At 46.5% G+C, this 13629-nt stretch overlaps 1 protein-coding gene across 1 annotated transcript in view; it reads left to right on the top strand.

The window, feature by feature from the left end:
* IKBKB (inhibitor of nuclear factor kappa B kinase subunit beta) overlaps window positions 1-13629 on the top strand; it is a 48852-nt gene that overhangs the window by 17874 nt on the left and 17349 nt on the right. The window contains exons 6-8 of the mRNA XM_004606840.2: window positions 2935-3023; window positions 4414-4503; window positions 7082-7206. Coding sequence (XP_004606897.1) covers window positions 2935-3023; window positions 4414-4503; window positions 7082-7206 — 304 coding nt within the window. The remainder of the gene's footprint in view (window positions 1-2934; window positions 3024-4413; window positions 4504-7081; window positions 7207-13629) is intronic.

Below are 13629 nucleotides of genomic sequence, written 5' to 3'. Positions count from 1 at the left end.
ATTTCTTCCCTCAGATGCAATATGTCCTTGGTAAGCTTGAGTCTGGTTGACCTATCAAGCAAGAGGTGATAAAGCGGTGTTGAAGTCTCCCACTAGTATTGTGTTGCTATTGATGTCTTTCTTCAAGTCTATGAGTAGTTGTTTTAAGTACTTTGCTGGTCCCTCATTAGGTGCATATATATTTAGTATTGTTAGTTCTTCCTGTTGTACAGATCCCTTTATCAATAAGAAATGACCTTCACTGTCTCTTGTGACCTTCTTCAGTCTGAAATCAATGTGGTCTGATACTAGGATGGCTACTCCAGCTTTTTTATGGGAGTTGTTCGCCTGTAGGATTGTTTTCCAGCCTTTGACTTTGAGCCTGTGTTTGCTCTGACTGTTGATGTGTTTCTTTCAGGCAACAGAATGTTGGGTTCAGTTTTCTAATCCATCCTGCCACTCTGTGTCTTTTAATTGGTGCATTTAGCCCATTAACGTTGAGAGAGATTATTGTTATGGGGTTTTGTCCCATCTTTCTGCTGAAATTTGATGTATTTGAGGGGCTTGTCTTGTCTTAAAGTAGTTCATTTAGTTGTTCTTGTAACCATGGTTTTGAGTCTATGAAGTTCCTGAGCTGTTGTTTGTGAAACTGTGAGTTGTTCCTTCTGTTATGAATGAGAGTCTAGCTGGGTAAAGTATTTTTGGTGAAGCATTTATTTTGTTGAGCTTTTTCACTATATCCCACCACTGTTTTCGGGCCGTGAGGTTTTCATCAGATAAGTCATCTGTGAATCTTAAGGATGCTACTTTATAGGCAATTTCTTTATTTGATCTTGCTTCTTTCAGAATTTTGTCTCTAAGGTTTTGGTCATTTTGATCAGGATGTGTGTTGGGGTATTTTTATTTGGATTTCTTCTAGCTGGTACCCTTCAGGCCTCCTGAATGTGGTTGCATGTCTTCATCAGCTCTGGGAATGTCATAGCAATGATGTCTTTGATGGTTTCTTCTTTATCAGTTTTCTTCCTGTCCCTCTGCAACTCCAATAATTCTTAAGTTACTCCTCTTGGCTTCATCCCGATCTTCTCTGGACATCTGTTCCTGGATTGCGAGTCTCTTTTATTTTCTTCTGTTGTCTGGAGAGTCTCTGCGCTTTATCTTTGAGCTCACTGATTCTGTCCTCAGCAGCTGTTACTTTGCTGCTGAGACCTTCCACTGAGTTTTTTAACTTGCCAACCAGGTTTTTCAGATCTGATATTTCCGTTTGTTATTTTGTTTGCATTTTCTGCATTTCTACTTTCAAATCCTCTCGTATTTTATTGGCAGTGCTTTCCATTGCTTCTTTTGGCTCCCTAAGCATCCTCAGTAGCTCCCTTCTAAATTCCTTGTCAGAGAGGTTGTCTAGCACTTTATTACTGTTGGGGTCTTCTGGACTAGCCTCTTCAATAAGTAAGCTTGGTGGGCTTCTGTGTTTCTTTACCATTGTGACCTGTGTGGCTTAGCCCTTCATGCTCACTGTTACTATCCTGCTTTTGATGCAGTATTAATTGAGGTGGGCTTAATGAGTTATTGACTGATGTGCTTCTGGTGGTTAAGCTAACGTAGTGAAAGTTCCACGTAAGAAGGTAACTTATGGTTCTTATGGGATATGGAGGGGGAGAATAACTCAGGGTCGGCTCCAGGAAAGAGACCTGGATATCGGGCGGGTACCTGGTAGGGATGAGGAGAGAGGGTGCCTGGAACCTGTGGGGATGAGGAGAGAGGGTGCCTGGACAGCTTTGGGTGCGTACTGTGTGCCTCACTTTCCATCCCCCACAAATCAAGGATGATAACCGGCTGGCCTAGGGTCTACTTAGATGCACAGCTCCGGGAAAGATCCCTGCATACCGGGAAGGTACCTGGTGGGACTGAGGAGAGAGGGTGCCCCATTTTATGGTATTTTTAATTATATAAGCTAGATTTCCAGATGTGGTAAATAGTATGCCAAATAATATTTATGTTTTTGAACTTAATATTTATTGGCATATTTCTTCCCCCCCAAAATGCACAGCAATTGATGGTGCTTTTACCCATTTAAAATTCTTGCCAGAGCTGGAGGGATCATCCAGGGGTTGATGCACTTGCCTTGCACTGTTCAGTCCCGGCAACACCTAGCCCACGCCAGGAGTGCTCCTGGGCAGAGTCGGGAGTAATCCCCAAGCATCACTGGGAACGACCCAACAGCAGAACAGCCACGTACTGCCTGACGTGTGGGCTGCCAAGTGCCCTCCTGTTCATGTGAGAGATGCCATCTCTTCACACAGAAGCCATGGCCCTTGGCTGTCCTTGTGCCAGGGTGCGCAGGCTCCCCCCAGACATGTCTGAGCTCTTGACTATCAGCCAGAGTCTGGATTTCATGTTCCTCACAGAACCCAGAACTGGGCGTCATCCGCAAATGGAATGGCCGTGTGTCTGGAGAGTGCTCTGGCATTTCTTCCGTGCTTCCCCGTCTCTGCCTTGAATCTTCTGGACCGTCTCACCCAAGTGCTCTCTCCCATCTTACCTGCTAAGTGGAATTGAGGGTTTTGGCATTTGAGCCTCTGGAACAGAGGGATTCTTCTTAAATGTTAGCAGCATCAGCACCACCCGAGAGCTTGTGGAAACAGTGTGTGGGTCCCCCCCCCAAAGTCAGGCTTGGGGACTCAGCAGGCTTGGGGCGAGACCCAGCACTTTAGCAAATTCAACAGCTTCAGATGCTTTTGTATGGGCAGAGCCATTGCACCTGATGACATGGTAGATGCAAGGCTAGGAGTTCAGGCATGAATCAGCCAGGTTCCAGGGGCACCAAGGCCCTTGCATCACGGAGGAGCTGCCTGCCACCTGCCTCCCCATCAGTGTCCTGGCAGTGTGTCTCTCTCGGGATTTCTGATGTTATAGTGCACACACTTAATGGAAACTCACCCCCTTTCTCCTTCTCAGCCTCTGCACTTAGATACCTTCATGAAAATAGGATCATCCATCGGGATCTGAAACCAGAGAATATCGTCCTGCAGCAAGGAGAGCAAAGAGTGAGTGACCATCCCGGTGCCCTGCAGGCAGTTAGCTGGGGGAGAAGCGGGTGCTCTGTCTGTCTGTGTCTGCAGCCCCTGGACTCTCTTGGATTTTCTAGGAATTCCTTTTTGATTTGAAACTGCACCCAGCAAAGAGTTTTTGCTTGAGGCAAGTTCAAATGAACCTCATTATTAATTGCCAAGATGCAGGAATCTGATAAGGAAATGTCATTTGTCTTCCTGTCCCTGCCCCAGTGAAGGGGACCAACTCTTCTTGGAAAGAGACTTCTTGTTTTGTATTTCTTTGAGAACCTCAGCTTTGGATGCTAAGTGAAACGAGCTGTATTCACTCTGTACTGTCTGTGCGTTCTAAGAAGCAGTTGAGCTGATGGAGTCTGGTGAGGCCTGCACTGCCCCCAAATTCCTGGTGGCCACTTCTTCAGTGGCCCTCCTGGTCCCCCCCGCTGGTGTGCGGTGCTGTGGTGCTCTTTCTCCTGCTGCTTTGTACTGTGGTCACTCGGCTCCTGGGCCACCTCATCTTTGTCTATAGCTTCCTCAGCAGGCTAGACCTAACCCCGACTGTAACAGCACTCATTTCTGTTCCAGCTCACTTCTTGCCACTATTTCTAAGATTTGAGACTCAAGACATTCCTGAGAAAGAACTGGCCTCGACTTTATATTTCATGAAGTCCAGGTTTAACAATCTAGCTGGCTGGGTCTATTCTGTTTTTGTTTGTTTGTTTTTGATTTTTAACCCTCCTTTGGTGATTGGTCATTGAGCGAGGCAAAACATAAGCCCGCACTTCATTATTTTCACAGTAAATGCTTTCTTTTTTTTTTTTTTTGGCTTTTGGGTCAGACCCAGTGATGCTCAGGGGTTACTCCTGGCTTTGCACTCAGGAATTACTCCTGGTGGTGCTTGGGGGACCATATGGGATGTCAGGGATCGAACCCGGGTCGGCCACGTGCAAGGCAAACGCCCTACCTGCTGTGCTATCACTCTGGCCCAGTCAATGCTTTCTTTTACCCTAAATCTACTGAGTAAAGGTGTTCTGTGTGTTCTGTGATTCGGAGAAACTTAAGGCCTAAGACCACCTAGAAATTCATAAGAACCTCTACCCTAATAGCAGCCAAAATTATTTTTGGGGGCTGTTTCATTTTGGGGAGCCATATCTGGCAATGCTTAGGGGTTATTCCTGACTCTGCACTTGGAATTACTCCTGGCAGTGCTCAGGGGACCATATGGGATGCCAGGGATTGAACCTGGTTAACCACATTCAAAGAAAGTGCCCTACTGGCTGTATTAACGCTTTGTTCTGCAATCGGAATTCTTCTAGGAGGATAATATATACATATAATCCTCAGATTTCTTCTATTCTCCCTCCCCCCCTCCTTTTTTTTTTTTCAGTTAATCCACAAAATTATTGACCTAGGATATGCCAAAGAACTGGATCAGGGCAGTCTCTGCACCTCGTTTGTGGGAACCCTGCAGTACCTGGTGAGAAGGCGTCATCTGTGGGTATCTTTCTTACATTGCCTGTTGGGGGGCTTCTTAGAAGCTTCCAGGTCCATAACAATTCAAGTCCTCCTGTTTCTCAGCAGAGGCCCTTGGGAAGGATGTGCTTATCTGTCGTGTCAGAGGGACTCGAGTGAATCCTTGCACAAGTTTCACAACGTTTGTTTTGTCTTGAATTAAAGGGCTTGAACTAAGCTCATGCTGACCTATAGAGGCCACAGTTTCTGATATCTCTGGGCTGTGGAAAAGGAGGCTCTAAGCTCTCACCCTTCCATCTGTTTATTATTTGTTCTGAAGATTCGGGTTCTAGTTGAGTCACAGTTTCGAGTGATGGGTATAATCTGCACTTCAGGCCTCGTGCTTGGAGCTGGTGAGGCTGTGGGCAAGATGATAAGCATTTCCTTGGCCTTCAGGAGCTTAGAGTCTAACAAGAAAGGAGCAAACAACTGACAAACGACAACTGTAATAAGTACTGCAAAGGAAAGATTCAGGGTGTTGGAGAACTTTGCCTGTTCTGGACGCTGAAGGATTGGTAGGTGCAAAGGAGCCAGAGGCGGGGATGGTAAATAGCTCCAGAAAGAAGGTTAGTGCATTGGGATATCAAGTAATTCCTGAGTGCAGAGCCAGGAGTAACCCCTGTGCATCACCATGTGTGACCCCCCCCAAAAAAAAGCAAAAAAAAAAAAATTAAAAAATAAAATCTCTGGAGAATCATCAAGGGGTTTTGTTTATCTGCTTTTTACTTACTGTTTTGGGGCCACACCCAGCTGTTTTCAGAGCTTACTACTGACTCTGCATTCAGGGATCACTCCTGGTAGGGCTTTGTAAATCATATATGGTGCTAGGGCTCAAACCCAGTTCAGCAGTATGCCAGGCAAAACTCCCTAACTGCTGTACTCTCTCTCTCTCCCTGGTCCTAGACATCAAGGACTTTTAATTAAATTCAGAGGGATCAGGTTACCAGGCTTCTCTCTCTTATTCTCGCCATATGCAATAATGCTAGGAAAGATGGGGTGCCACTCTTGGCGAGGTGCTTGGGGTGCCATGTCACGTAGGGTATCACACTTGGGGCTTCCACATGTAAAGTGTGGGCTCCAGCCATTTGGATTTTTCCCCAGTACTTACTTTGGTTGCCCTTTTGAATCAACCGCTCTAGCAGACTCAGAACAAGAATAAAGAGAGGGCATGTTGTAAGGAGCTTGTTGCAAAAGGCAGTTTGGAATTCTAGGTGGCAGCAAGGTTGGAAAGAATGATTCAAAAGGTTCCTAGCAAGATACTCAGCAAGACTTGGTAAAAGATTGTTAGCTGGTTGTAACAACCAGTAAAATGTTGGTTGAATAAAGGAATCTGTAGTTTTAAAAAGGATTCGTGTGTGGTATAAGAAGCATAGTAATGCAATAACGAAAGGCCAAAAGCGACAAAATCTACAAACTGGTTCACAGAACTGAACTTACCATGGCAGTGAGGCTTGGGAAAGAGGGGTAATGATGCTGGGGAGAAATGAACGGGGCCCCTGAGACAGTAGTGGAAAGAAGGGACACTTGGTGGCTGGGGTGGTGCTGGCATGTTGGAGTAATGAAAGCCCAGCAAATAAAACATGAAGAGACTCAGTGCCAAATGGGCCTCAATACTCTAATTCTTTATTTTATTTTATTTTTATTTTTGGGTCACACCAAGAGATGCTCAGGGGTCACTCCTGGCTCTGCACTCAGGAATTACTCCTGGTGGTGCTCGGGGGACCATATGGGATGCTGGGAATCGAACCTGGGTTGGCTGTGTGCAAGGCAAACGCCCTACCCGCTGTGCTATCACTCTAGCCCCGGTGCTCTGATTCTTGAACTGAAGAAGCTTGTCTTTGAGGCCTTCTTGTGTGCATTGGAACTCAGCCCACCCACCAGACCCCTGTTGTCCACTGCTGACTCCTGGCCCCATGACTCAGGCCCCTGGGAACCTGTGCTGACCTTGTGGGGGGCTTGTGTCCTTGTGGCTAGGTGGGGCCCAGGCCCTGGCTTAGTGCCCTGTCCACCTGCAGGAGCTGCACCATGACCGGCACAGGCTCCCCTGACCCCTGCTGTGCCCTTCTGATTCGGGCCTCCTGGCCTTGCCGTAGAGCCTCTGTAACCTGCTCTGTGGCCTTGACTCACCATGGGGCCTTCTGGAATGTAGCTTCTCCGCCACTCATGCGAAGATCCTTTGAACCCCTTTATGTTCCCCCTGTACTTAAGGGTCTTCCTTGGGCACCTGAGGTGGCCCAGCATCTGGTCTGCCGGGACTGTGATGAGCACTTGGCCTTTGCTGCATGTGGCTCCATCGGGTGTACCCATGTGGTAGTGTTTGTGGGTGCAGCCTGTCTCCCCTCTGCAGGGCCTGGACTTCCTGCAGCCAGGGCCCTGGTTCAGCATCAGAGTGAGTGAGGTTGGCGGAACCCCCACTCACCCGCTTGCGGGGTCAGGGCCTCCTCTCAAGCCCCCTCCATGCAGCCAGAAAAGTGAGGACATGGTCTGAAGGGCTGTTGCTTCCTCTTGGGTGGCTCAGGGGTGTCCCCCCTTGCGCACTGTAGGCCCCGGAGCTGCTGGAGCAGGTGAAGTACACCGTGACCGTGGACTACTGGAGCTTCGGCACCTTGGCCTTCGAGTGCATCACGGGCTTCCGGCCCTTCCTGCCCAACTGGCAGCCTGTGCAGTGGTGAGTGAGAGCCAGAAGGAGGTCGTGTGCCTCTGCCTCACCTCGGCCTGGTCCCCGGGTGCCGCCAGCTGGTCTGGAGACTTCTGTGACAGTTTCCCAGGATGCTTCCCTGTCAGGAACTGAGAGTTAATATCATCATCTATATAAATGGCATTTGCCCTTAATTCATAGCCACAAGGCAGTTCATTTTCAGTCTGCTGTTATAAATGCAGGTAAGAAAATGGTTTATATATGAATCAAATTAAAAAAGATTTCTAGTAAATCGAAGGATATGGCTGTTTTTAAACATTACTTTTTATGGGCTCCAGAGAGACACTATAGTGGGCAGGGTGCTTGCCTTGCATGAAGCTGACCCAGGTTCAATCCTTGGTACCACATATGGTTCCCCTGAGTCCTCAGGAGTGATCCCTGAGCACAGATCCAAGAGTCAGCGGTGAGCACCCTTCAGTTGGCCCCCAAACTAAACAGTTTTTAACAGTTTAGTTTTTTAACAGTTTAGTTTTTTAACAGTTTAGTTTTTTAACTTTTTAACAGTTTTTCCCCCCAATTTTAAAAATACTGTAGGGCTGAGGAGATAGCTCAGAGAGCTGAGCACAGGTCTCAAGTCTAATCCCATGGCATCACATGACCTCCCGAGCATAGCCGGGGCTATCACTAGTAGCCCCTGTACTGCTAAGCCCGGGCCCTATGCCCTAGTGCCCCACTGACAGCACTGGGAGTGGTCCCTGCTTCCCCAGAGCCGCTGGAGAGACCCTACCCACAAATGCAGCAAAAATACTTTGTCGTATGTCAGAGAGAGAATTTGTTATTGAAATTTAAAAATTATCATTTCCCTATATCAGTTTGGTTTCATTCAGAATTGTTCTTTGAGATGTTACACATGAAATTTTTTAATTAAAGAGCCATGATTTATAAAGTTACTGATAGTTGCATTTTAGGAGTACAATAAATAATTCAACACCAGTCCCTCCACCATTATCCCCAGATTCCCTCCCTATCCTGACCCCCACTCCACGCCCTCCTGTCGACTTAACGGGCACATTACAAAGTTTCAGTGGTTGCTGCTTAGATCTTGTGTTTCAATTCTGTAGATCTATGTTTTGGGTATCTGCTCTACCCTCACTCAGATCACTGAGATAACTGTACCCTGATGCCTGTTCACCTGTTACTTCTTGTTTTATTCTCCACCCCCCACCCCCTGATTTCTTTCCTTCTCTGTCTCCTCTAAACACTAGGGTCGAGGATGATCTGAGCGTCCCCTTTTACTGCAGTCCATTTCATCATCCAGTATTCCACAGAAAAGTGAGATCATCCTGTGTCTTTCTTTCAGCTAACTTCACTAAATATGGCATCCTCTAGCTGCAACCAGGTTACAGCAAACTGCATGATTGTTCCTTGTAGCTGCATAGTATTCCATTGTGTATATATCCCACTTCTTCATTATCCATTCACTGTCATTGGACACCCAGTTTGATTCCATATCTTAGCTGTTGTACTGAGTGCAACAATGAATAATGGTGCTACACACAAATTTGAATTGTGTTGCTGTTCAAATATTTTGTTTTTTAAAAACTTGCGGGCAATAATAAGTTCACATAGTTCAATCTTGGGGCTAAAGAGATAGTACAGCAGGTAGGGTGCTAGCCTTGCTTGCGGCCAACCTGAGGTCAATCGCTAGCAACCCATATCATCCCCTGAGCCCACCAGGAGTGATTCCTGAGTTCAGAGCCAGGAGTAACCCTTGAGTATCACTAGGAATGGCCCCCAAACAAACAAGACACGTGGTTCAATCTTTATCAATATAAATCTAGCCTGACCTAGGAGGTCACTCAGAGGGCTGATGCCTAAATGAGAGTCCAGGTGCCGTTTCCCTGAGCAGATTAGGAGTAGCTCCTGGGCAACCCCAAAAGATCAGTGAAGAATGATCTCATCTTGGTCTCTTGCCATAGGTCCCCAGGAGCATTGTGTAAGGTAGGTTTTCATAGATGTTTTGTGCATGTATGACAGAGTAGCATGCATTTGTTCATTTGTATGTTTGGCGCTTTTGTGCGTATGTTAGACTTATGCCCAACAGTGCTTAGGGCTTGGGAGATCATATGCAGTGCCGGGGGTGGAGCCAAGGTTGGCAGAGTAGAAGCACTACACTCTCTCTCTCCGGTTCTTACCCTTTTCTTCTTCTTTGTTTTATTTATTTATTTATTTATTTTTGGTTTTTCGGCCACACCCAGAAATGCTGAGGGCTTACTCCTGGCTCTGTACTAAGGGATCACTCCGAGCAGTGTTCAGAGGGATGATTTGGGGTGCCAGGAATCAAACTCAGGTCAGCTGTGCAAGGCAAGAGTGTTGCCCACTGCACTACCTCCCTGGCCCTTCACTTTCCTTTTCCTTCCCATCAGGAGTGGTAGCCTTGTATGAACTACTTCTATGCGCTCTTTTAGCCTTTTCACACTGCAGGTATTTCCGTAACAAGACCAGAAACCACCACCACAGACATTTTTGTGTGTCTTCAGGCTCTTCATGTGTCTGGAGAAAAAGTAAAATGGGGCTGTAGGGATAGCACAGGGGTGAAGGCACTTGCCTGGTTCAGCCTCTGGCCCTCAGGTGTCCCTCTAGCACCGGAGTAGCCCCTCAGCACTGCCAGGTATGGTCTCCCCAGAGAACAGTTAGTTCCTTACATGCTTTTCAGACTTGCTATTGAACTTGTTCTTGGGGACAGAGGTTGGGCCACACCCAGCGGTACTCAGTGGTCACTCCTGGCTGTGCTCAGGGGCCTGTATGCAGTGCTTGGGATTGAATCAGAGTCTACAACGCATAGGGCAAGTGCTCTGTCTCTGCTATCTCTCCCACCATACGATTGAAATGCTTGGTGTTTGCAGGGGCAGAGAGATAATACAGAGGGCAAGGCTCTTCCCTTGCATCTGGAAAACATTGTTCGAATCCCCAGCACTACGACATTTGGGTCCCCTAACACTGCTAGTCACTCTGGAGCCAGAGCCAGAATAGCCTCTGAGCACCACTGTGTGTGGCCCAAAACAAATCCGAAAAAGTCTCTCTGGGTTTTCACTAAGTAGCCATTAGAAGCATTGGGTCATTTATAACTTGAGCTTCGTAAAGCAGCACGGATGCCTTGTTGGGAAACCCTTGTATACCCACAGTGACTTTCCTATGGTAAGCCCCTGGAAATAGAATAAGTCAAAGATTATGCACATCTTAAAGATCTCATGCATTTAACAAACTGCCCAACAGAAAGGATGCACAAATCACACTTCCACCAGGAATTTGCAAAGCTGCTTGTTTCTCCATATTGTTGTCAACATTGACTGTTGTGGTTTTTTTAAGATATCTTTCTGATAGCCATAAAAGCATTAACTTTTCAAGTGGTAGGCATTTGCATAATGAGAATATTTATTTCTAACAGTAAGATTAGGTCTTTGAGATAGGCTCAGAAGAGTAGTTTTCTATTCTAACAACAGTCAGTTTGTTTCCATTTCTACAGGCTTGTGGAGATGAGCAAGGCCTGTACTAGCTCTGCAGGGGGCCCGCTGAGATGCAGAGGGCGCCCTCCTGTGGGTACTTGTTTTAAAATAAGCAGTGATCCCTTCACAGTATAGATTCTGGAATATCAAGGAACTGACTCATAATGTAACCATGATAAAAAAAAAATAGAAATTATCTGTATATCTATAGTGTTTTAAACTCACCAAGGAATTGTTGCATTTCTTTGTTCAAATGCTGTGCTTTTGTGTTATTATATGATAAGTTAAAATCCATTAGAACTGGGGAAACAAATGCTATTTCAATTAAGCCTCTATGGACTCAGCATTTTTGTAGTAAATGTCAGCAGTCTGTTGTCTAGACAAGCATCTGTTGTCTACAGGAGTCTATTGTCTATACACTCAGTTTCTTAGAAGTTTCCCCACTGATGGGGCCAGAGTGATAGTACAGTGTGTAGGGCACTTGCCTGTACACAGCTGACCCAGGTTCAATCCCCAGCATCCCATATGATATGGTCCCTGAGCACTGCAAAGAGAAATTCCTGATGTAACCCCTGATTCCAGGAGTAACCCCTGAGCATCACAGGTGTGGCTCAAAAAGAAATAAAAAAGAAGTTCCCCATTGATGCCAGAAAGTCAGGTTCTGGCTCTGCTCGCTGCTTAGGGGCTGCCATAGACTGGTCAGGGTCACTCCCGGGGATGCCAGGGGCCCGTGTTGCTCAGGACCCGGCCTGGACGTCCTATATGCAGAGCTGTGCTCAGCTCTGTGAGCTGTCTCCTGCACCAAGTGACCGCTCTCCAGTGGGTTTCTCTGAAATCGAGCAGGGAGCAGTTTATGAGACGTGCCTGTCTCATTTGCTTTCAAAGAGTGAGACTCTGTGTTTCTTTTTCTGAGGTCCACATTCAGCGGTGCCTGGGGCTCAGGACCACTTTTGGGAATTGAACATCAGGCAGTATTTCCAAGGTCACCACTGCTTGTTGAAGTAAGGGACTCAAATCCAAAGTTTCCTCTGTCTGAATGTCCAAGTATTTTCTTTCCAAGACACCCAGGAAATTAAAAAGCAAAAGCATCTGAAAAAAGCATCTTATTTTGATCTGAAGATCAGAACTTCAGACATGAGGGGCATGTGTTCCACATGAGCTTTGTCCCAGGCCTCCCCACCCTTTCCTTCCTTTTATGAGTTTTATTTCTTTATCATCTGCTTTTAAATGGCTTATTAAATTTTTTAAAATTTCACTGATTTATGCAGTTTGAGCTTTATAGTAGAAAATTGTTTTAGGACCTAAGCAATAATCAATAAGCAGGAAAAAAAAAGCTACCATCTTGTTTCATTTTTGTGACTTCCTGTTGACAGGCTGAATTTCCCATTTGACAGAGTCCTGATGTGCAGCAGTGAGAGCTTCTGCCAGACAGAGTCTCCCAGTCTGTCACACACCTGCTCGGGACCCCGTGCTCTGAGCACAGAGTGCGCTGAGCCCCGGTCACCGTGTTCCCCTGTTTCATCAAGAACCGCTCAGAGCTAATGCTGCTTTTGCTTTTTAATTTCCTGGGTGTCTTGGAAAGAAAATACTTGGACATTCAGACAGAGGAAACTTTGGATTTGAGTCCCTTACTTCAACAAGCAGTGGTGACCTTGGAAATACTGCCTGATGTTCATTTCCCACTACCAAAAGGGGACTAAAATCTGTGCCTACCTCATGGGACTTTCACGGCAAGGAGGTGTGTGTTCCACACACAAATGCTTGCTTACCCATGACAATTCAATGTATTGTCCTTGTCACTGAGAAGATTCTAGACCAGTTGGGTTTAAGTTTTGTTTTGCTCTCTCCTGTAGGGCCTCTCCCACAGTGCTCCACCCTTGCTCTCTCCTGTGGCCTTGTCCCACAGTCTCCACCCTCTCCTGTAGGGCCTGTCCCCATAGTGCTCCACCCTCTCTCCTGTAGGGCCTCTCCCCACAGTGCTCCACCCTCACTCTCTCCCGTAGGGCCTCTCCCCACAGTGTTCCACCCTTACTCTCCTGTAGGGCCTCTCCCCACAGTGCTCCACCCTTGCTCTCTCCTCTAGGGCCTCTCCCCACAGTGCTCCAGCCAGATAGTAGGTGGTGCTTGGGCTTTGCAAGTAGCAGGACAGCAACTGTGGGCACTGTGCCAAGGAGCAGACTGGCACCTAGAGATGCAGGGCATTGCTGCTACCACTTAAGCTATTCCTTGGTCCTGGGTTTAAATTTTTCTTTCAAGCACTCTTTCAGAAGAATCAAGAAACCTTCTGCATTGGGAAATGTCCAAGTTTGTTTGTCATGAGAAATAATATTTAGCCATGCACATTTAGAGGAAAGTGTGTGTGTGTTGTGCAGAGTTCACGTAAATAGGAGGCATATGTGTTGCAACACATATATGTATGTGTTGGATTCTTAATTTCATCCTGTATCAAAGCACCCATTCTGCTGTAACCACTTTCCAGCTTCCCACTGCAGAAATGAACTTGCCCTTGCACCTTCTGTCTGGCTATGGCGTTCCCCCTTGAATACAAGGAGAAAAACATGAAATATACCAAATTCAGAAATAATCTGGTAAATAATAAAGAACTTTATTTGCTCCAAAGAAGAATCTAAAATTGGTTTTTTTTTAAGCATGGTTTTTATCTGGATAAAATGAGCAGTAGAGAAAAGTAGGACAAACCAAGGATATGAGGAAGAGTCAGCAGCTCTGTTTGTAGCGTCTGGACACCAAATGGGTAATCACTGCCTGTTCCTGCCACCCTGGTCTTCCCAAAGCTCTCCAGGAAGCTGTGCCAAAGGGTTGAACTGCACTGGCTCCCAGAAGGGTTTAAACAGTGACCCAGAGCTATTCTGTGCGGTTGTAAAGTGATAATACACAGTAATTACAAAGTGACACTTGACCGCCAAGTAACAGAAGGCTGTAGTTAACG

Source organism: Sorex araneus, chromosome 1 (genome assembly GCF_027595985.1).
Source record: "Sorex araneus isolate mSorAra2 chromosome 1, mSorAra2.pri, whole genome shotgun sequence".
Lineage (NCBI taxonomy): Eukaryota > Metazoa > Chordata > Mammalia > Eulipotyphla > Soricidae > Sorex > Sorex araneus.
This window is presented reverse-complemented; position numbering and strand designations above follow the sequence as displayed.